Source organism: Xiphophorus hellerii, chromosome 15 (genome assembly GCF_003331165.1).
Source record: "Xiphophorus hellerii strain 12219 chromosome 15, Xiphophorus_hellerii-4.1, whole genome shotgun sequence".
In the NCBI taxonomy this organism is placed as follows: Eukaryota; Metazoa; Chordata; class Actinopteri; order Cyprinodontiformes; family Poeciliidae; genus Xiphophorus; species Xiphophorus hellerii.
In genome coordinates this window covers 12,234,776-12,257,540 of record NC_045686.1, presented here as the reverse complement: position 1 = coordinate 12,257,540, position 22,765 = coordinate 12,234,776, and the positions used below count along the sequence as shown (strand labels likewise).

At 36.9% G+C, this 22,765-nt stretch overlaps 2 protein-coding genes across 2 annotated transcripts in view; one reads left to right on the top strand and one right to left on the bottom strand.

Moving 5' to 3' along the window:
• mettl24 (methyltransferase like 24) overlaps window positions 1-2,378 on the bottom strand; it is a 36,508-nt gene extending 34,130 nt beyond the window's left edge. The window contains exon 1 of the mRNA XM_032585603.1: window positions 1,622-2,378. Within this exon, the coding sequence (XP_032441494.1) occupies window positions 1,622-1,957 (336 nt within the window). The 5' untranslated portion in view covers window positions 1,958-2,378. The remainder of the gene's footprint in view (window positions 1-1,621) is intronic.
• A 5,596-nt stretch (window positions 2,379-7,974) lies between these two features.
• On the top strand, window positions 7,975-21,679 carry slc22a16 (solute carrier family 22 member 16). Its single transcript, XM_032586070.1, has 8 exons — window positions 7,975-8,097; window positions 9,436-9,912; window positions 11,216-11,333; window positions 13,575-14,136; window positions 15,649-15,776; window positions 19,084-19,193; window positions 19,460-19,559; window positions 20,367-21,679. The coding sequence occupies exons 1-8, from the start codon at window positions 8,054-8,056 to the stop codon at window positions 20,559-20,561; spliced, it is 1,734 nt and encodes a 577-aa protein (XP_032441961.1). The 5' UTR covers window positions 7,975-8,053; the 3' UTR covers window positions 20,562-21,679.
• The last annotated feature ends 1,086 nt before the right edge of the window (window positions 21,680-22,765 follow it).

The window sequence follows — 22,765 nt, the reverse complement described above, 5'->3', positions numbered from 1 at the left end:
GATGAGAGTGGGGAATGCTAAACATGGCAGAGCAAAAGAGGTGCTGTGATCTTCAAGATGAGAGCCTAAAGGGAGTAAAGAGAAGGAGAAATGAAAGTAGCGAGAAAGAAACACTTAAAGAGGAGCAACACATGACACAGAATTTCTACTGAGGCCCCTCCGAGGCATCTTATGAGGCAAAATTTGAGTTAAGAATCAGAGAAAGTCAGCATATGGCATTCTTGTATTATTGATGGCGCGTGCAAGTGCTCGTCTCACATTGCAGCATGATAGCCTGGCAGTGATTTTTGTGGCATTTAAAACTCACTGTTGCTCATGTGTCTCGAGGTAATTTAGGTTGTAAAAGATTAAAAGGCAAAACTCGAATGGGTGGGGAATGCTTTAAAGAACATAATAAGGAAAAGCAGTGGAGTGGAATAAAAGGAGGCGAGATGAGGATCAGGCAAGGGCAAGCTTTCCATGTGTGTTTGAGTGAGTGTGCATCTTGTGTGAAGGAGAATGGGGTGGGGGAACCAAAGGAAGATGAATGGATGAGGAGATTAAATAATCACAGAGAAAGACATGAAGAGGGACTAAAAACAAAGGAGTGCACATCTCACAAGTTATCAGGTTCAACCTCCTGACGTTTGTGTGTGTGAGCTGTTTGCTCCAGAAGACATTGCATTTTAACAGATTTTTACAAGGGATCTTGTAGCTGATGCACACAGTGTATGAGCTGCATTGTTTTGCAAGAAATGCTCAGACTTCTTTCACATTTTGACATGTTACTGAAACTAATTTTATAGACAGAACCTCACAATGTAAAGCAGGAAGAAAATACCAATGCATGGCTTAGCAAACTTTTCACAGAATAAAGTCAGAACAGTGAATGCATTGCACTGTGGAGTGCAATTCATTCAACCCTGCTTTACTATGACAGGAGAAAAACACAGCCTTCAGAAGTCACAGATTCCACCTGGGTGGCTCCAGAGGCCTTCACAGTCTTTAACAAACTGAGAGATTTGTCAGAGAACTCTTGTGAACAAACAGCATCATGAAGACCAAGAAGAATTAAAGCAAGGTCAGAGATAAAGTTATTAAAAACAAGTTTATCTAATTACAGCAAGAGGAAACTCAACAATATTGACTCAGCAGGGTTGAATACAAAGGCTTCACACTTTCCAGATGTATTTAGAGAGTATGGAAAAACATAATGATAATCCTTTCACTGTCTAACCCATAAAGTCCCAGTGAAATACACGGAAATTTATTTTGGAACAGCGATATCATGCTAAGATATTCAAGAAGTATAATTGTGCAAAGCTCTTCATACCTGCCAATCCATACCTGTTTAAGGACATTTCTCAAAAAAAAACAACAAAAAGAAAAAAAAAAACACTGAGCTTTGAAGTAACTAAAGCCAGATTGACAAACCCTTTTTTGAAGGTTTCCTAAGAGAACATTGAACATGCATTGATTCTGCTGACTGTTCTTCCTTCATCATCGCCCTCTTGGGATTACCAAGTGATTCACAGAGATGAAGCAAATGGATCCATATTGACCCACTTGTTAGACTGATAACACTGAATTAGGATCCAATGTGGTCACAACAATTTTAACCACGCTGCAATCATGACCATACCTTTCTGTGAGGATTGAGAGGTGGGCAGCATGGTGGCAGCAGCTGTTCTTTGTCCACGTTTTGCTTCCTGACCTGACCGTCCTTGATGAGTGCGTGAAGATAAGATGTTCTGCTTTCAAAATCTTTCTCCTGATTGTCCACTGAGCCATGTTTCATCCTGGGTTGTTGGTCCTGGTTCAGGTCATGCTGGGTGGGATGTCCCAAAGCCGAGGGTGGGGGGGAGCTCTGCCAGCTGGTTTGCAGGTAAACAACGTGAATGCACCAACACAGTGCTGTAAGCAGAACAGCCAAACGCAGCAGCAATCCCACGTTCACTTTCTCTCTGCACATGCCCATCTGGTCTGTCTGGTTCTCTTTAGTCCATCTTTTTGCTTACTTTTTGCTGTTTTTACCCCATCTTCCATTCCCCTCTTCAGAACTCTGTAAAGGAGTTATTGAATCTCTAACATGTCAAGATGACTTCTGTTCAGACTCAAACTCACACACAAGTATGCATCCTCTCCAGCAGGACTGTGTTCATCTTAATGACGCATTCCTGAAAGCAGATTCTGTTGCACATGTGTGCCGTCCGCTGAACGTTTTGGTACCTCCCTCCTCAAGTTTGCAAGTTCCACTTTTACCAAACACACACAACCCTCTTCTTGCTCGTCTTATTCTCCCTGTCAGGCTAACATCACATAAATACACACACAGACACACACCCCTGTGTGTGTGCCCCCTTTGTGGAGTTTCTTCCCTCCCCGCCTTTCATCTCGGGTTTCTTAAAAACTCCAGATATGGGCAGGGCCAGCTAATCAGCACCAGCTTTAAACAGGACTTTCTCAGCCTCTGTTGGTTGTCCCGTTGACTCACTATGGCTCGTCATTGCATAACCTTCCTCACCTTCCTTCCCAAGTTTACTGTTTCCTTTCAGCAACATGAACAAAGATGTAAGTTTGATTAAGAATGCATTAAAATGTGTTTGTTGTTGTTTTATCACCCTGAGATTTTGTAATTAGAGAAAATGAACCATTTAATCATAATTATTATATGCGTGTCTATCAATATACTTTCTCAAAGTATTTTTGTTCTTTCGTAATCAACCACCTAAATGAAATCCAATATGCATTGGTTTTGCAGTAATAACAAAATAGAATTTACAGCTTTAAGTATCTCTATCTATTTACTATTGTTTCATCATCTATTAATATCATTATTGTTGTTTTGTGTAGCACCATTAACAACAAAGTCTTGCACTGTCTCTTCTTGTGGAACTATTTTTTAAATGCCCTTATGTAAAGAACTTACTAGGGCCTAAAATAGAGGATTATGTTTTAGATGGAGGAAAGCATCTCCGTCTAATATGTTTTTTTAATGTTTCTGGACTGAAATCCAACCAGGTTTGTGCTGATAATAAAGTTGATTTGCTCCAACTGTTAAAATTCACTGACTAACTTGATTTTGTACTTTATCTCACTATAGCTCTCTGCTGCCCCGTTGAGGTAGAGAAAACATGTCCAACAAAATCAGGGTCATAATTACTCATCTGATACATTAGACTGTGAGATCAAGCTGACATTTTAGTTTTTGATTGAGTTTAATAAACTATTACCAGTATTATTTAAACAGAAAATGTGACTAGACTATTATGCACTGTTTGAGATTTAAAGAAAAGAAAACAAGTTTATTAATTTGCCATATTCTCAGTGATCTTTATTGATTACATTTACCTACCCTCCTTCTTGTGATGTGTAGTCATTAAATAGACTACACATTGTGCAGTTTAACTTACAGTGTAAGTTAAACTACGTACAAACTACATATGGCAAACTACGTATATGTAGTTTCCAATTTTACCTCTTATTGGAGTTTGGCATAATGCAATTGATTTTATCTATAAAAAAAATACGACTGGTGTCTAACAAGCTTTGCTGCCACCTGGTGGTACACTGTTAGCAAATTTTTGCTTCCATATGGAATGCATTAAAACATCACGTCAGCTTGTAAATGTCCAATGCAATTTCAGGTCAACCCAAAACCTAACAGATGATGGACATAATGAAAGCACCAGGAAGGAATCCTGACAGTTTAAATGACTGATAACATGAAATGAACTGTGACACATTTGGGCGTAATCTGCTGCAACTTGGATATTCATCTACAGGCCTATTTGTTTACATGTATAAGAACGTTCCATAGAAGAACTTTTTTGTCTTAGATGAAAGAGACGTCAGAATGTCTGATGTATGCAGAGCATCAAACTGTGTTTCTGTTATTTTATTTTTCTATGGAACACAGTCGGGGGTTTTTGTGGTGACAGACGAGTTACACGTATACCAGTGATTCCTCCAAATGTAAAGCCAAAATCTGCTGCCACGTGGAATACAGCTGTGCCTGTTTTTTTTTTTCACTCCTTCAGAGAACAGAAGACATATAAACTCATTCATCTTGTTGAAAAAAGTGTAAAGTGTTATTACAGGTGAGTCAGAAGTTTTTAATCAATAAACTGTCTGACTGTCCTTCTATTGTACTAAAAGAGAAACATCTTTATTTTTTTTCCTGTTTAATGCCACTTGAAAAATAAAGATGAAAACCGACATGTTGAAACAGCTGCTTGGATTCAGTGAGACCCACTGATGATGCATTAAAGGAAGAAGACAGTGCAGTGGTGGCGTAGGGGACAGAGCGACCCATGTTTGGAGGCCTTGAGTCCTCGAAGTGGCCGTCGCGAGTTCAACTCCTGGACCCGACTATATTTGCCGCATGTCTTCCCCCCTCTCCTTCTCCCTTTCCTGTCAGCCTACTTTCATATAAAGTAGAGGGGTAAAAAAAGGAAGAAGGCATAAGGTAGGGCAACTCTATTGAAGGTTTAAAGAAAAAGCAAAAAAAAAAAAGATGAGTGTCAGTGACACCAGACAACAGGCCAAATCTTCCATGTAATTAAAATCAAAATGCAGCATTTCCTGCACTGTGCTGAGGTTCTGTAACTAAGGTTAAACTGGAATCAGCTTTACTAAAACAGCTCAGAGTTGAGGCTACCTCACAGCTGGTGACCACACTGGGAACTGGATGAACAGTCTGATGTTTATCCTTTAACCTCCTGCTGCTGAAGTGGGAAGAAACCAGTTGTGACAGGAGCAGGTGAAGGTTAGACAGTGTTTGCGCTCCGCTGGGCTCCAAGTTATCACCCACAAACACAAGTTCAAAGAGCTTTATCCCCACAGAGGTACATGCGCTGATGCAATCTGAAACTAAGCCACACATTGGACATTTCTGGAAACAAAGCGTAAAAACAAAATGTTAAAAATGAGTAAAGCTTCTCCATCACCTTTCAAGCGTATACACCTTTAACTTTTGAACATTTTGTCATTTTTCAAACACAACCTTTTAACTTTTAATGTGATTTATATGGTTTTTATGGAGCAAACTGACAATTGTGAAGAAGGACAATTATATTGTACATGCTTTTCTAATTGTTTTTGCAATAACAAATCAGAAAAGATGAGACAAACATTTTTATTGAGTTTCTTTCACTTTGACACTTGGAAAAACTGTCAGTGCAGCCACTTGCAAACTGTACTTTTAGGAGGATGTTCTGACTGTATGGGTTCTGTTTTACAGAAAACACATAAACACAACAGGCAAATGTCACAATAAGGTCAGCAAAAGTTACCATAACGACATGCTAACATGTCACCTTAAAAAAAAATGGAGGAACCAGCTGAGAATGTACTGCTGATAAAATTACTTATTTTGTATCAGATGTGATATATAGTGTTGCAGTGCTGTGTATGTTTCCATTCACTGTTTCAATGTTATAACATTAATGTTGTAAAGTTTTATGTTTGTAATGTTTACAAGTGCAAATAACAACGTTTTAAAGGATCTTAATATCTTAAGTGGTTCTTGGGCAGAACTTTACAATACTTTACTTTTTCATTTATTTATTTTAAAACAAGAATATTCCAGTTACTTTTTGAATGAAGTGTTGGCACATTTATCAGTTGTTGAAACTCAATATCGCCCACTTAAAACATTTTGTAAATACGATTTCTACTTAAAGACAAAATAAAACAAACAATACATTTTCTAATCCACAAATAATGCTCCAATCCTCTAAAAAAGGTTGTGCGTAAACCTTTCATCGACACACACAAAGAGAAAAAAATGCTATTTCCTCCTACTCACACTAGTAATGGGAGAGCACATAAGATATCCTGAGATGGAGGATAACAAAGAGTGAAAAAGAAGAGTGGGGATGAAGTTTACTTGTATGAACAAAATGTTTTACTGCTGTCTATAAATGCTTGAAAAACTAACCTCTTTTGAAAAAATGTCTTCTGCAAACTTTTATATTTTGCTAACAGAAAAGCAACACCCCCAGGCATGACTTTACTTAATGGATTTGGACAATCAGTCAGCTGTTTTGATAAGTCCACGATTTAAAGGAGAGAAAGTATTTTTCAAAGAAAACTATTTATAAATGACCTCTTATCAGTTGCCAGTGGTTATCCATTTTATTTATTTTCCATCTGACACTACCGCAGATAATATCAGCACTCCTGCTGGATCCAGCCAAAGCAAGATGCACTGAGTCAATACAACGACAGCTACAGCACATATTAATCATTATTCAAAGCTAGGAGCAATGCATAGGGGAAGCAGGCATAGGTGTCAAATACAGTGTCAAAATCACTCTAGTGATGTGTGAGATTTGTGATCTCAATCATGCCAAACAATTTCTTTCTTTCAGTAATTCTGAGGTTTCTAAGAGATGCAGAAGATACTACCTAAACTTTATTGGCACAATAAGATACTTACAACATAGATCCAGTTACAAATAACCTTGAGTTAAGTGAATTATGGTGATGTCAGAAAAAAAACAAACAAAAAAAAAAAACACACAATCTAAAGGCCCCAGAAAAGTATTCATACTTCTTGAGAGTTAAGTGTTACAAATGCAAACTTTCTCTTTTTGTAGCCATTAACAACAAAACTGAAGAAATTTTACAATATTTACTGTTTTCTCAGTTCAAAAATCAATAAAACATATTTCTTTTTAACCCAAAATTAATGTTTTATAAAACCAACTTTTGCTGCCATCAAAGATAGAAGCCATGTGTCATCACCAGCTTTTTGACATTCTCCTTTCCAAATTAACTTAGGATAGGTTAGCATTTTTTAACTCCTGGCACAAGCATAACCTCGGAGGATCATCTGCGTTAATTTAACTTTTTTGTAGCCCTTTGACAGTTTTCATTCCAGGAGTGCCCTTTCTTTGTCTCCATCCTTCCTCCCATTCTTTGTTGAGAAAAAAACATTATTTGATGGTGCTATCACCTCAGCACCACAAGGATTGTGCATTCATAGTGATGCACACAAATATCTGTCAGTTATAGCATTTTTGCATGTAGCTAAAACAAATTAAATGATCTTAGAAGCGAACTGCTTCCCTAACAAATGTTATTCTTGTCACTCCAGGAGTCATGTCGTCACAGGTTTGCAGTTGAGCTGGTCTTCCCATTTCAGATAGATTAAGTCGAGCCCACAGTGATGTTCTTGGGATGTTGTTTTATAATTCAACTTTACTTTACAGTTCACCACATCTTAACTCCTGACCTAACTGTTGTGCAGTCTTCATGAGCACATATTTTGAGAAAATGAGAAAAAGCTCAAGGGTATTAATACATTTGCTATGCTTTGAACAGGGGTAGATAAAAGCCAAGGAAGAGTGCAAACATAATATTGCTGTTAGAGTTAGTGACGATAAAATCAGGTGTTCATCGCCAGTTTTCTCACTCTGTAAAAGTCTGACTAGTGTACAGCAGTTAGAGTCTTTATAGGGTTTAACTTCCCACTGGTAGCAGATTACAGCAGAAATATGTTTATAGAAAGCCCGGGACGCCCAGGGGGAAACAAGGTTGGTGTTTACCACGGCATGTTTACGAGAGGAGCTTCTCTGTCTCTATACTGTATCCCTAAAACAGGAGCTCTACGGTTAGAGTACGTGTTAGTTTTTCTCCCTCTGGGGTCGCTATCAGGTAACTGCTTCTAAAAGCTCGCTGTCACTGATTGTGTCAATTTAACACGATTGATGGTCGCATGGTTGCGTCAAAGCCCCGATTATTTAGCCTTTGATCACATTTGACTGTCTTGGGAAAAAAATAAAAAGAAACAGAGATGATCATATTAACAGGTTCATTACAAGCTTTATTAGACCGAAAAACATCACCCTGTATAAGAAGAATTTTTGAGAAGATATCTACTATACACGCGTGTTCGCGTGCGTGTTTGTATGTGCAATCTGTGAATAATACATTTTGCGCCCCTCCTACTCACCGCGAGTGAAAGTCATCTTGAACATTTTCAGCTCTGAGGCACTCAGAGAGAGCTCCGCTGTCTGCTTGGGAGAGTCGCACTGGGAGCGCCAAGGAGCAAACACAGACAGCAAAGATGACAGTGGAGAGGATGTTCGACGAGTATGGACACTTCAAAAGGTAAACAATGACCTTCCGTCCTTAGCTATCCTCACCACCCCACTTTTTTGTTGACTTAATGAAAGCCAGATGACAATATTCGGAATACTGTTCTGACTGAAATGGATTTCAGAATAACCTTATTTTAAAAATAAACACTAATAACAGCTGTTTCATCTGAAATCATTCATTGCTGATTTTAATAAACCATATTCCTATAGCTATATATATAATAGGTCAGTTATTTTCATTGTATCATATAATTTTGCTTTCTAGAGTTTTCACTTAAATTGTTGCACTGGTGCTCAGTAATGCAGATGGATGGAGACAATAAAGAGACCGTTTGAAATTATTTCTATATTTTGGCTTGTCAATAAAGTGCACTGAGAAAGTTTCCATACCCAAATTACCTTTCCACCATTTGTCAAGTTATGATCACAGACCACAAATTGTGGTGCACGTTTGTTTTCAGCACTTCTGAGCCAATTTCATGTTAAACTTGAAGTTTAAACTAAAAGTAAATCATACTTAAAGCATTATTTACAAAATAGTACCAAAAACACAACCAGATTTGGTGGAGAACAGCTGTAAGCAGGACCTCTGCTGACTTTCTTTTAACAATAGCTTCTTCTTGTCGCTGTTCAATAAAAACCAGATCTCCGCACAACTAACAGTTGTCCCATCCTCCACCTGAGCTGTGGATCTTTGCAGCTCCTTCAAAGTTACCATGTTGCCAACTGTCCTGTTGTAGCTGGTGCCTATTTTTACTTCATGTCCATAAAATAAATTGAACAGTGATGAGTGAGATTTTGAAAGCCTGGGCTATTGCTTTATAACCTAACCCTCCTGTTAACGTCTCTATAAGCCCTTATCCCTGACCTGTTTGCTGGTCTCATTGTTGTTCATGTGCTCTTTGCTCACTCATGTTTTCTAGCAAACCTCTTAGGACGTCACAGACTAACTGGATTTATACTGAGATAAAATGAAATTCTGGTGAACTCTATTTTCTGACTAGTTGATTAATGGAAACAATTGGTTGCACTTGGCTATAGTTAGGGGTATCAGAGCAAAGGGCTCAAGCCATAAATGCACAATATTTTGAATATATATGTTTGTAAAAATCAAGAACAGAAAGAATTCTATTATGCATTTTTCCATGTTGGGCTGTGAAAAAAAGTGTAATGTGACAACCTCTGAGATAGTTCAAGCAGCATGAATACTTTTGTAATAGGCTGTTTTTATTCAGTACACCATCTCCTTAGAAAGGTACACCAACAATCATTAGAAGTCAGGAATGTATCTTAAACATAACAGAATGATTTCCCCTTTCTAATCATTGACATTTTAACTTCTCTCCAGGTTCCAGGCTTGTCTGTATTTTGCTGCTGTCTTCCAGGCCACAGCATGTGGAATCCACTACCTTGCCTCAGTTTTTCTGGTCGAGACTCCAAACTTTGTGTGTAGCGTGCCAGGCAACATCACCGATGTCCTGTATGGTAATATAACTGGATCCAGTCTGGAAAGTGTCTTGCCAGTCATCAAGCCAGTTGGCGGGCCTTTGGTGGTTCGAACATCTGAGGGGGAGCAATGGGAACTCAGCCGGTGTCGCTCCGCCCTGCGCATCAATCCCCAGGACTTTACATACGATTTTTATGGCAACAAAACTATGAAAGACTGCAGTGGGAACTTTGTTTACGACCACACCGAAGTTCATAATAGCATTGTGACAGACTGGGACTTGGTGTGTGAAAAGGAGTGGCTGGCCAAGCTGTGCCAGCCAACTTTCATGCTTGGAGTGCTGATTGGAGCACTGCTGTTTGGGGACACTGCTGACAGGTAAGCAATGGTTCCAGAATGGAACAAGAAAGAAATCAAAGCATTTTATTGTGAATTATAATTCAGTTTTTTTTTTTCAGAATTACAGCTGTGGAAAACATATGACAACTAATTATGAAATGTTCACATATTGATTTCTAATTCTTAAAGAAAAAATAGGCTTGCATGTTGGCAGTTGTTTCAAATATCCTCTACATGAAGACTGTTATTCTAACAGTGTAACAGCTGATTTCTCTTTTAAGCCCCCCTAAACTATGATCACTTTCAATCTTGTCATGGCTTGCACTCTCTCAAACTGTCTGAAGCAACACTAGGAGAGCTCAGACAGATAAATTGACATGGCTTAACAGCTGAGACTTGGCTGGTCAGCATTTATAGGAGAGCATGCTTGGCATGGAGTCTACCAAATCATTCAAAAGGGTCTACATTGACAGATCACAGATTATTTTCTTGGAAAGTTTATTTTATACCAATTAAACATTAGTAGTTGATTAAACATTATTTTTTATATAGCATCTGGACTTGCATGCATAAATTTAAAGTGACGATTATGGACATGCTTAAAGTCTTCCAACCATGCGATAAACCTGCAAAACAGATTTTTTTAAATAAAATGGAATAGAAACTTTGTATTTGTGTATTTACAGAAAGGATATCTGGTAAAGCTGCCATAGACATCTTCCTTTACATATTGCTCTTCCATACTGGAAAACACAGCATCAACACTGTCTTACTTTGTCCTCATGGTTTTCATTGAACTTTCAGTTATTGACCAAGAGGAAATCATGAACTGAATTAAAGGGAACACAAACTCTAGCTTTACTTTAGCCATTCTCAGAACCTCCTTTTTTAAAATTCTGACATTATTAATCTCCACTATATTGCATCCTGCTGGTGCAATAAATTTATGTGCAAATTTTGATATGCAGTGCAATAGACCAGGGATCCTCAACCCTAGTCCTCAGGGCCCACTGCTCTGCATGTGTTAGCTGTTTCCCTACTGCTGAACACCTGCCTTAAATGAATGAGTGATTATCAGGCTTCTCCAGCAATTACAGGCATGTTAAGTAGATAATGATGTCAATAATATACTACATGAAACAATGGAGTTATCATCGTTTGGTAATAATAACTCCATCAAAAAGCCTTAAATTAGTCTACCAGGTGTTGCAACCAAAGAATTCCTTGATGTTTTGCTACAAGTCTGACCTAAACATGAAACTTCCTCTCTGCTTCTGTTTCTCTGTCCATGTCCATCTTCCCCTGCCTCTTTGCACTCTATCCATGGTTGTCTTTTCAACAGAATTGGTCGTGTAAAGATTCTGATGATCACAAGCCTGTGTCAGTTTGCATTTGGGGTGGCCGTGGCATTCTCTCTGAACTACTACTATTTTGTGGTGCTTCGCTTTCTGCTGGCCATGGTGAGGTCAAGGTTTGTTTAAAATTACCAACCCTTTATTGTTTGGTATTTGAAATAACTCTTAAATTTCCAACTTTACCATTTACTAGAAACTGTTTCTTACTGCAAAATCCAGATGGACACTGAGCTACTTTAATAGTTAGTTCTTTCTGCTAATGTTAATGTAAGTATCAACTTTATAGAGTGGAATGATGTTGTTTTTTATTTTAACAAACTTGAGCAAAAGAAAGAAGAGAACTCAAGTGACCGTGTATTTTAGTACTGCCATAGAATTTGTGAATCCTTAAACTGTATGCCTTTGACACCTTTTAATGGGGCATTTAAATTAATTTTGGACATTCGCTTAGGCGAAACTGCCTATTTACCATCTTATTGAAAATATCTTTTGTCACATCACCAAAAAAAACCAAAACAACTGTCCGCAAATATCTGCATCAAGAAAACTCTAAATATCTTTCTAATCTTTGGAATGAAATAATAATAATAATAATAATAATAATAATAATAATAATAATAATAATAATAATAATAATAATAATTGTAATAAAAAAACTCTTAAACTTTAGGTGAAGAGCTAATAAGTACCTTTAATTTCTGCCACACTGTGACCAAAGTAGTACTGGAGAAAATAGAAAAATCCTTTATTATTCCACAGAGGGAAAATTCAGGTGTAGTGAAGAGGTCCAAGATAAAGGAAGCCTGGAACCACACAAAGTAAGCAAGAGATTAGCTTTTAGTTGCTCAAGAGAACTCATGGGGAAACAAGCAAGACAGATGTTGGCTTGGCCGTGTTGCTATTAGATTGATTTGTAATATTATTTGCTAAGTTGTCACATTATTTCTGTGTTTGATGTGACTCTTGCTCTTCCAGAACGAACACAACACTGGATCCATTTGTTTTATCTAACCTTTTTTTAACATCTGGTGCCTGTTTATTGGTTTTCTTCAACACACATCTGAGACTGTGACGGAACATCCGCCTCTACTCAGAATAAGTTAAACAACAGTAACCTCTTTCTACTAATAAAGTGACTTTTGAAGGCCACTGGTTGCGCAAGATTTTATTTATAGTATCAGAGTAAGGAGTTCAAATCAAAATACCACCACCACACACACACACACGAAATTGGTAAACCATAGATACTTTTTCTTTTACTGAGTTCTGATTAGAAAAAATATGAAAGACGTTAAGAGGTCAGAGTACTTTTGTAGGTCTTTGCCAATGTTACAACAACTGGACACTGAAATTTAAAATTAGTATATCACAAACACACCATTTGATAACTTTAATCAGTCTTAAACCTGCTTTATCTTATATCTGCTTTCTTAGCACTTGGCTGTATCAATGTACATGTAGGTCCTTAAAGCAAGGGAGCATAATCACTTATGTAGGCTACCAAGTGACCAAAAGGGAAAAAAACCCCAAGAAACTGGCAGACTTGTTATTTTCACACTAAGATCAGGATTTTTTTCTGTTTATGAAGAAAACACATGTATCTAAAAAAATATATAGGATTTTTTAAATGTATGTATTTATGTGGCCTATTATTTTAGGTAAAGTTTTTCAGAGTTGTACATGTTAAAATTATTTAACATAAAAAACATGTTCACAAGGGGAAAAAATAGACATTATAGGCTGAGAAACAAATGGTTTGTAAGTTGTGCTGAAAGGAAATCTTTTGTAATTTTATTCTCCACCATCTTTTTCCAACCCCCCTTTCCTCATCAGCAACAGCTGTTGTTTTTCACACAGAATCAGGCGTTCAGATAGTCCCAACTTACCAACTGTAACTGCGGAGCTTTGAAGCTCTGAAGCTCAGCTTTGAATCCTAACCGCACAATTTTAAATTATTAAGACAGTGTATTACAGAGGGATTTACTTAATATGGCAAAGAAAACAGTCTCTTGTGTTGACAAATGTTTGGAGATTTAGGGAAGATATGAGTATTTATGGATACTTGTCTTGCACCCATTTTAAACACTGAGTTTTTATTGTACTTTCTTATGTTGGCAATGTTGTATGGCAGTAAAACTTCAAAGAGTTTAGTATGTGGTCTGAAAAGGAAGACAAGCCCCATTTAAACACTTAACAAGCGGGCAGTTTGCTTTCTGTGCCCACAGTAGTAACACAAAAGACCCATAAAATCAATTTAACTCTGTGAATTCTGTACTGTAATCATTGCACTAATGATTTCTTCTGTAATGTTAGTCTTCTTTCTTTGTTCCTTGTTGCTGTTGACAGGTGTCCAGCGGCTACCTGGTTGTTGTGTTTGTGTATGTGACAGAGTTCACAGGCAGCAAGGTGCGTACATGGACCGCTATGCACATCCATGCGGCCTTTGCAGTTGGCATCATGGTGGTGGCTCTGATGGGTTACCTGGTCCGAGTCTGGTGGATCTACCAGATTGTCCTCTCCATATGCACCTCACCCTTTTTGCTGTTTTGCTGGAAGTTCCCAGAGACGCCTTTCTATTTAATGGCCAAGGGCCGTTATCAAGAGACTCAGGCCCTCCTGGACACAATAGCCCGATTCAACGGACTTGAGTGCCGACTCAAGGCGGAGGATCTGCTGGAGCCAATGAAGACGGAGAATGGCAAAGCACTGCTAGAGAAGGAGGAAGAGGAGAGGCCCTCACAACCTGAGAAGAAACTATCCATCCTGGATCTGTTTTGCAGCAGGAGGATGGCAGGCCGTACATGCACAGTGTGGGCCATCTGGTTCATCGGCAGCTTGGGCTACTATGTCTTCTCTCTAGGTTCAGTGAATCTGGGAGGAAACCAGTATGTTAATCTTTTCCTGGCTGGTGAGTGCCAAATCAAAAATAATTTTAACTATACATTAAATATATCCATTCTAAAGCAAGATGTAAATGGTGATATATTTTTGTAAATATCTTTAGGGAATATAGGCAACGAAATTTGTTTACCAGAATTTAATTCTGGCACTTTTTTTTAAATAATGGATGCAGTTTAGCTTTCAATACTTTAATACTACAATTTACATCACTACATATCTGCCATGGATTTTAATAGTGTATTAAATATGTGCCTTAATGCAAGTTGTCCTTATCAGATGCCTTATTAAGCATCTGAAACAGTAGCACACACAATTCAATCACCGTTTAAACCAGGCTAGGTAAAAAAACATAAAAAAAATCTTAAAATGAAAATGGCCTACATTTTTTATGTTTAGATCCAAATAAAACAGATGTTAGTTACAGGAACATTAGTGGGAAATGAGAAAGCAGCGTCAGTAAATAACTGAATCAGTCTTTATTCCCCCGTAACAGTTTGAAAAAGATCTTAAATTAAAATCCTGTAGGATTTTCTTCTTTGAAGAATTAATTATTTTTCAAAGATGGCCAAAAACATGTTGATGGAACAAAATGATCTTCGAGAGAGTAACTAAAAAATATTTTCTGTCCTTTATTATATTTTGTCTGTGCTTTGACTATATATATATATATATATATATATATATATATATATATATATATATAGAGAGAGAGAGAGAGAGAGAGAGCAAAACCCATGCTCTAAATATTGAGAAAAGTATTTTTTGTCTTTAACTTGTGAAATTGTCATTTATTTGGTTCTCTTAACCATTCATTAAAGGTTTAGACTGTGGTGTCTAAACTTTTCCATGCTGTAATACTTCAGTGATGTGAGAGTGAGAAACGTGCTGTTATCCAAGTTGGGGTTGTTTACAGCTCTGTTTATGGTAACTGAGAGCCAAGAATGAACACAAACTGTCCTCGGCTAAATGGTTTCCGCATCGCATCTAATAAAGAAAATAAGATTTGTGGAAAAAATCACAGATGTAATGTAATGCTATCCTCAGAGTACCGGGTTACTCCCAGGTCCTGTATTTAAGCTGTCAGTTCTTCTGAGAAAAACTGGGTATTAATTTTGAAAATTTGCAGCCTCAATTCATTGACTAAGTTGTTCCTTTACTAAACCTGTATTGTCAATTTAGCTGAATGTTTTGTTCTTTTAGTTTCCAGTAAATGTAAACATACTCCTATTTTAATTTCTTTTAAATCCTGCAGTTGAATTTATCTGCTAGGCACATGTTGCACTCAAAAATTTGGGATGAAGCACCCCTTTAATAACTTTTCTTCCTTTAAAGCAACAATAAAAAAAACAAAACATCTGTTTTTTCAATTCCTGGATCTCAGGGTCTTCTATGAATACCTTGAAGTTTCCTTCATTGCTCAGACATTGGCTGGTTATTTTGATCTCCTAGATTAAATATCACTATGTCAGTGGCATGACAAACCTTTGACCACAGTGCTGTTTTGACTGGTTGTTTCCAGGGGCTGTGGAGCTCCCTTCTTATCTGGTTGGCTGCTTTGCAATGGACCGGATTGGGAGGAAGAAGACATGTGCTCCGGCTCTGCTTCTGGCCGGGGTTGCTTGTATGCTCATCATCGTGGTTCCTACTGTATGTATGCAGATGTTTTGCACAGTTTAAACTCCAATGATGCAGCAAGTTGTTCATTTGTGTGTCAGTTTACATTGCTTCTCCATTGTCAGTAGATTCATCCACATTTCAGCATTTCACAGCATTAAACCTAGAATAGTTCTGCAGCTGAAAAGATGTATGAAGTTGTAAGGGGGTGTGTGCTTCACCAAAGCAAAAACAGGAAAAGTAGCTGCAATAATAAGTAATATAGGGGTATTTTAAAGTATTGCACAAAGTTTTTTTTCCTGGCAGTTTAAGGCAGTGCTGAGGTACTAGACGGTTACTGTTTACCACTATGATATATGACACTTCCTGTCTGAAATGTGTTTGTGCTCTGGTCTCTGACCTACATTACTCCTGTTTAGAGTTACTCTAGCTAACAGCTTGCACTTAACTTTTGAGTAAATATAACCTTTGACTTGCCATTTTGAATCGAGTATGTCCAGCACAGGGTGATTAAATAGCAACAAAAGTACAGTTGAAATTGAATTGACAAATTGCCTGTTTTATATTTTTTCTAGATTCTTCTAGATCCACTCACCAGAGTATTTACACAAACACAAATATAACACAATATATATCATAGCTTCACAAACATATAATTACTTCTGATATATAAGTGAAAGTAGTAAATGTGAAAAATCACTTATAGAAACCTTATACAATATTAATGCAGTGCTCTTGATGTCACCAATTTTGTTTTAAAACAATGAGAAAATGATTTGTTGATATTTTAAAGTCTTTGACAGCTAGCATAGGTTAAACTGCAGCTCTCTTATTATTTTAGGGAATCCAGACTCTTACCTTCATTCTGGAATTTCCAAATGGCTGCCAGCATTTCCAGATCAAGAATTATCTATGATAGAGGATGAACCACATTTTTAGCAACAGTGTAATTCAAAGTTTTTGCATTATTAAAAGGAAAGTAAAACCACAAAAACTGAAACATTATATTGCAAAGTAATAGAAAATGATAAATGATTGAAAAAATATTTTACAGTCTATGATGTTATTATCTAAAGTACTGTAAACAAATAGGTCTTGATTCAAAGAAACTCAGTGTTTCAGAATTTGTTTAGTTTTTCTGGAAGTTTGTTTCAGATTGGAGGAACATAAAAACAGAATGCTGTTTCTCTATGTTTGGATCTGGGGATGCATAGCAGACTTGAACCAGAAGACCTGGGTCTTCTGTAAAGTTGATACAACTGATCTTTAGTGGTGTTAAGTGATTTATAAAATATCAAATTATTTTTAAGTCTTTTTCTTTGAGTTACAGGAAGCAAATGCAAGGATTTTTGAACTGGGGTGATGTTTAGCTATGTTCAATTAATCCTTTCTGTTATCTGCTGAAACTCCTACTCCTGTCTCTCTTTCACAGCCTGAATAAACTGCAGACAAGTATCTAGCAAATATAGTTTACTTTGAAGAAGCTTCTCAATTCCTTGTGTGTCCTCCGACTTCATTTTATCCACTGAAAATTACTAACTATTGAGTCTTTCTTTTGTCAGTAACAACTTCCACACCACAGGGTGTTGTGGTTATCATGGCCTAGTTATCATTGGTAGAAAAATGGTAGAAAAGGAAGAATTTTGGAGTTTCCAATGATAGACATTTGTCAGGTTGACCAAGCTGGAAATTAGGCAGATCTAAGTCACTTTTTCACATTTTGTATGATGTATTAAGGAGAAAAAAAAAATAAAGGTTGCAAAAATGCCAATTAATGAGCTAAACTACTAAGGTTAGACAACACAACTGTGAAAACTATACAAAAATAAGAGCTGCATTACCTTGGCTGCTATGTGTGTTTTTACAATCAGTGCAAACACAGCAGAGAGGTGTAAAGTTGAACATCTGTTCTGTTCTAAGTGGTTTCACAAAAACCTCTTGTATGTTTTTAAACTGAAAATTACAACCAATGGTTTTTGCGACATAGTTAGTACTATGTTTAGACTTTTAGGGGAAATTTGGCAGCTTCATATGATGGAGAGAAACACTCCCACCTTTCACAAGTGACCTTTTTGACAAAAATAAGATTACCAGAGAAGACTGCTTTACTGTAAACAGCTGAGTGTGTAGCATGTTACAGCACCACATCTGCTGGATAAAGTGACTGTTAGTTCACCACATCAGTACAACCCAAATTTAGATTTATTGAATTCATAGCGGACAAAAAATCCCCAAACAACCAAAAAAAACAAAACATTTGGCAGCATTAAATCATACACCCCTCTGTCAGCCTTTTCAATTGTGTCTACATGTTGCATCAGAGTAAAAGAGATACAATTACTCAGCTCAGTTTCCAAAAACTTATTTTTGCACAGCAGTACACAGTGGTGCAATGAGGCCAATATATGCAATTTATTTTTGCTTTTAGTTTGTACTTTTTTTGTTTTATGCCTACAGACAGCTAAAGGCAGTTACATAGCTTCATTTCTTTCTGCAAAAAGCCTGAACTCAATATTAAGATGTTTCTCAAAATATCATTGGCTAAGTAATGTTTACACTTTAAACACCCATGTGCATTCAGATGTATACTTAAAACAATTCTGTTTTTTTTTTAAATAACTCCTCATTTTAGATTCTTCCAAATGGAATGGAAAAATTAATATCATGATCCAGAACACTATTACATTGCTAGTTTGCTTAATACATTTTCTAAGCAAATACCTGGTTAAAAACAGATTACAAAAATATTTGTTCTTTAAAGTAAGTGAAATTACATTTTGATTTTTCTTGTTTGGCAAACTGCTGTATATGCATTTTGATGGCTATGCCTAATTAGCATCCAGATGAATACATAATCCTTACAAAAAGTAAAAAGAATAAGTGTTGATTCATTTATGCCAAGCAAAACAGCATTATTGTGTAAATTAGAGATATCAATAGTCTATATTGATGCTTTAATCACTTATAAAAATCATAGCAGGAAAACTCTGGTCAGCATTGCTCAATAATATGGTTAGTTTTCATTGGAAATAAGTCACTCGTAGTGTCACCCTTCACCTATTTGTAATGCGAGAGCCTTCTAGAGGAAGAAACTCATGTTGCCCTAGATCACAAAATGCAAACTCCTCTTGCATGTTAAGATGAATTATGTTGGTGAATCAGTGAGTCTGTAAGTTCAAAAGTCTATCTTTATTCCAAGAAATAAAAACATTGCATGTAATATAGCAAGCTAAAGTCTTTGTTTATAATGTGAAATTATGAATATGATACTTGTTTCTTACGTTTTTTTTTCCGTTTTTTTTGTCTCCTATCAACAAACTTTACCCAATCTGACCTTTAGGAAATAGAGTCTCTGGCCATCGCTCTCAGTATGATTGGAAAGTTTGCTGTGGCGATTGCCTTTGGCCTCATCTACCTGTACACCTGTGAGCTTTACCCTACTGTCATCAGGTGAGAAAAAAATACAAATTCTAACATACACAAAACATATGACAATTTGTGGCTTCCTTTTACAACTATTGCCTAATAGAAATACCTTGCAAATTTAGGAAAGAGCTCTTATTCAGGTTCCATAACTCTACTAAAATTGCTGCAATCAATGATGCTCATACATTTTACAGTCGGTTAATAAGGATGGCACTAATGGCAATTCTGTTGTCTTGATTTGGTCTTTCTGGAATAAGTTAATCCATTGTGTGTGGATGTTCCCTCTGCAGGTCCCTGGCAGTAGGTAGCGGCAGCATGATGTGTCGTGTTGGCAGTGTTGTGGCTCCTTTCTGCGTCTACCTGGCTGATGTCTGGGTCTATCTACCTCAGGTATGACCTTTTCCTTTTTTTTTGCAAGCATTTCAGACAAAGTCAGAATGCTTAACATTCTAGCAAAAGATTTTTGAGGGATACTGTTTCTTTTTTCATTTACATCTTTCTGCACCAAAGCCATTAGGGGTTTAAGTGACTAATACAGATTACACAAGGATGCATATGTCTTCAGTTAACTCCATTAACATCATTAGGAAACATCAGGAAGGCAGAACCATTTTTAAAAGTTTTATTGGCTCTAGTGGCCTTTATTTGATAGTGAATTGACAGGACAGTGGGTAATGAGAGAGGGGGAAGACATGCGGCAAGGGTCGCCAGACCGGGAATCAAACCTGCGATAGCCGCGTCGAGGACTAAGGCCTCCACATGTGGGTTGTGCTTAACCCCTGTGCCATAGCTGAATTCTAAGCCAAAACAAGCAAAAATGACACAGGTGTGAAATAGTTGTTTTTGCATATTTATTCTTCCTATTCAGTGTCTTGAAACACTTCAATGTTTGTTTTGGCTCTAACATAATTAAATATCTTTAAGAATCTAACAGGTCACAATTTGCTTATGCAATATTTAGACAGATTTTCTTAGTAAAGCCATATATCTGATGAAATAGGGTTAAAAAAAAGTTCCTGCAGGGTTTTGAGATGAGTGCACCTTTACTAAGGAGCTCAGTATGCTGTTAAGGAAATTTCTTAGCAGGTGTTGCTGAAATGTAATTTAAATGCATCATAGTCTGTGTCTCTCTTGACACAACATTCTAATTTTATATGCTTTTTCAACAAAATATATACTTTTACCATTTTTTTTCAGATCATTGTAGGAATCCTGGCATTCATAATTGGAGTGCTTACTTTGCTCTTACCCGAAACCTTGGGCAAACCTCTCCCCACCACTTTGGAAGAGGCTGAATCTCTTGGAAGCAACCCCAGAAAGAAGAATTCAAGCCCTTGCAACAAAGATGCAGGGGATGGGATGGAGCTAAACCAACATGAAGCTAAAGCCTGAGCTTTCTCGCTGCTGGGAAACCAGGCCATAGGAGGAAAAGAACTGAAGAATGAGAGACGAACAACCTATCAATAGTTTACTGTACTGGTGGAAAAAAAAAAAGCTTTCATCAAATTATTGGAGCTAAGGTTTGTTTTTTGTGGACATTTTTTTTGCAAACTGACCAACAATTCAGTACAAAATGGGGCCCTGAGGACTTTTCACCTCAACATCTTCTGCTTTCCTACATGGGTCAATGTTTGATCAACGAAACAGTATGAATGTGTGAATTTTAAGTACATATTCTGAGACCACAGGAAAATTAATAATACTTAAAGGGTCAGATCAATTTTAGTAATGTACTTGACGCTGATTTTTAAAGACTACAATGATTGGGCGGATAAAGATGCCTGCAGAATTATATTTATTGTAATTATTTAAGTTAAAACAAAATAGACTAATTGCTTTACAAGTAAGTTATTTGAGATATAGTTTAGCCTGTTTGCACTGTGGAATGTATCATAATAGAAAAAGTGCCTTTTTTACTAATTAATCTCAGGGCATTCAGACTACTGTGAACAACTTAAAGTATTACAGTTTAACATCAGTTTGACAGCCTCATTACTCCCTGGGCCTTGATCCCATAGACGGGTTTACGAGTTGTATATGTGGGTATGTTTTCCAGTTTAATCTGTTGTTGAGAACTAGTTCAGTTTTTGTCATGCTTGTATTTCTGTTTGCAATCTGTATGCTTGACATATTCAAGGATATACACGTCATTACTGTGTTTGGGAGCCAGGATATAATCTCCAGATGTTTGGACCAAATCCAGGAACAAACTGTCGTGTTGAGGTGATGTGTGGCTTCCTATAGCCATAGAGAGCATTAGGAGGGTAAATTATAAAATTGAAGCATTGGTGCTCAGAAGTCAGATCTACAATCATCACAAATGGCTTCATTGCCTTTGTTTTTATCATAATAGTGGAATACATGTATTACACTGAGAATATATTCTTCCTCATGCCTACCGTAGATTTGTTTTTCAATTTTATTTATGTTTCTGCTTTAGGAAACATATTTTACAATGGTATCGAGAAGAGAAAATAAATCTAAATAAAGACTGTTTCATAAATACCACATCCACAGCTTATTTGAATGTCTTCTGCTAGAAAAAAAGAAGGGACAAAGCTATTCAGTGAAATAATTTTTCTATGCTCTTTTGTGATCATCTTACATACACTCTTTCCTGTTTGTTGCAGCAGACGAAGTTCAACTGCAGCAGTTGCAGAAAGTTCACTCTCTCTGCATCACCTTTCACATGAAGTAAATCTTTGTATTCAGCCTCTGAGTGGAAAACTGCACATGGATTACCTGAAATGTCTGTACCAGTGTTTACATTTGTGTGGATGGAAAAATTTAAAGAAGTCTGCTACAGTTGGGGCTTAGATTTTCCTGCCAATGATAACCACTCCTTCTGTCCACTGATGGAAATTAGTGCAGTATACATAAATTACACTGTACTGGAACAGGAAACTCAAAAGCATAAAAACAAGAAAATGTTTAATTCCACTAGCCACGCCCATTCCTTATTACTGCCAGTTCTGTGGAATCAGGAAATTGCTAAAATAGAACCTGACTGACGACATGAAACAGGCAAAAAATATCTTAAACAGCAACACTGTTCTTAAATAAATTAAAGAACAGTGGGTTGGGACAGAACTTTTCTTTCTCCCTTTTACGTCCTATTCCATTAAGCAAGCTGTTTCAATCCTCTATATCAGACTCCATATTCAGACTGCTACAGAAATTGTGTGTTTCAGTGGCCTTTTCATTAACAGCTTTGGATCTTTCACTCAAATCTGAGAATTTGTATCTTCACAGCATTTTACAGGTTCAACACTTTTTTTTTTCTTTTGCACTGGATCTGACTCAAAGAACAGTATTATTTATTTACACATTAAACTCACAGTCATAAAAGATCCCTACATAAAGTCTAAAGAATCAGTATAAAGGTATGTCTACTAAAAAAAAAAATGTTTTAAGAAAGAAAATAACAGGAAGTGACATTATAGTATAAGTTCTCCCTTCTTTGTGAAAAAGAGACCTGTATAGAGCTTTGGTAAGATGAGATAAGCTGGAGCAATCAGAGCAGGATAGCCACAACAACAACAACAAAAAAATCATGTTTGCAAAAATACATTCTTAGCCAAAAAAAGCTCCAAATT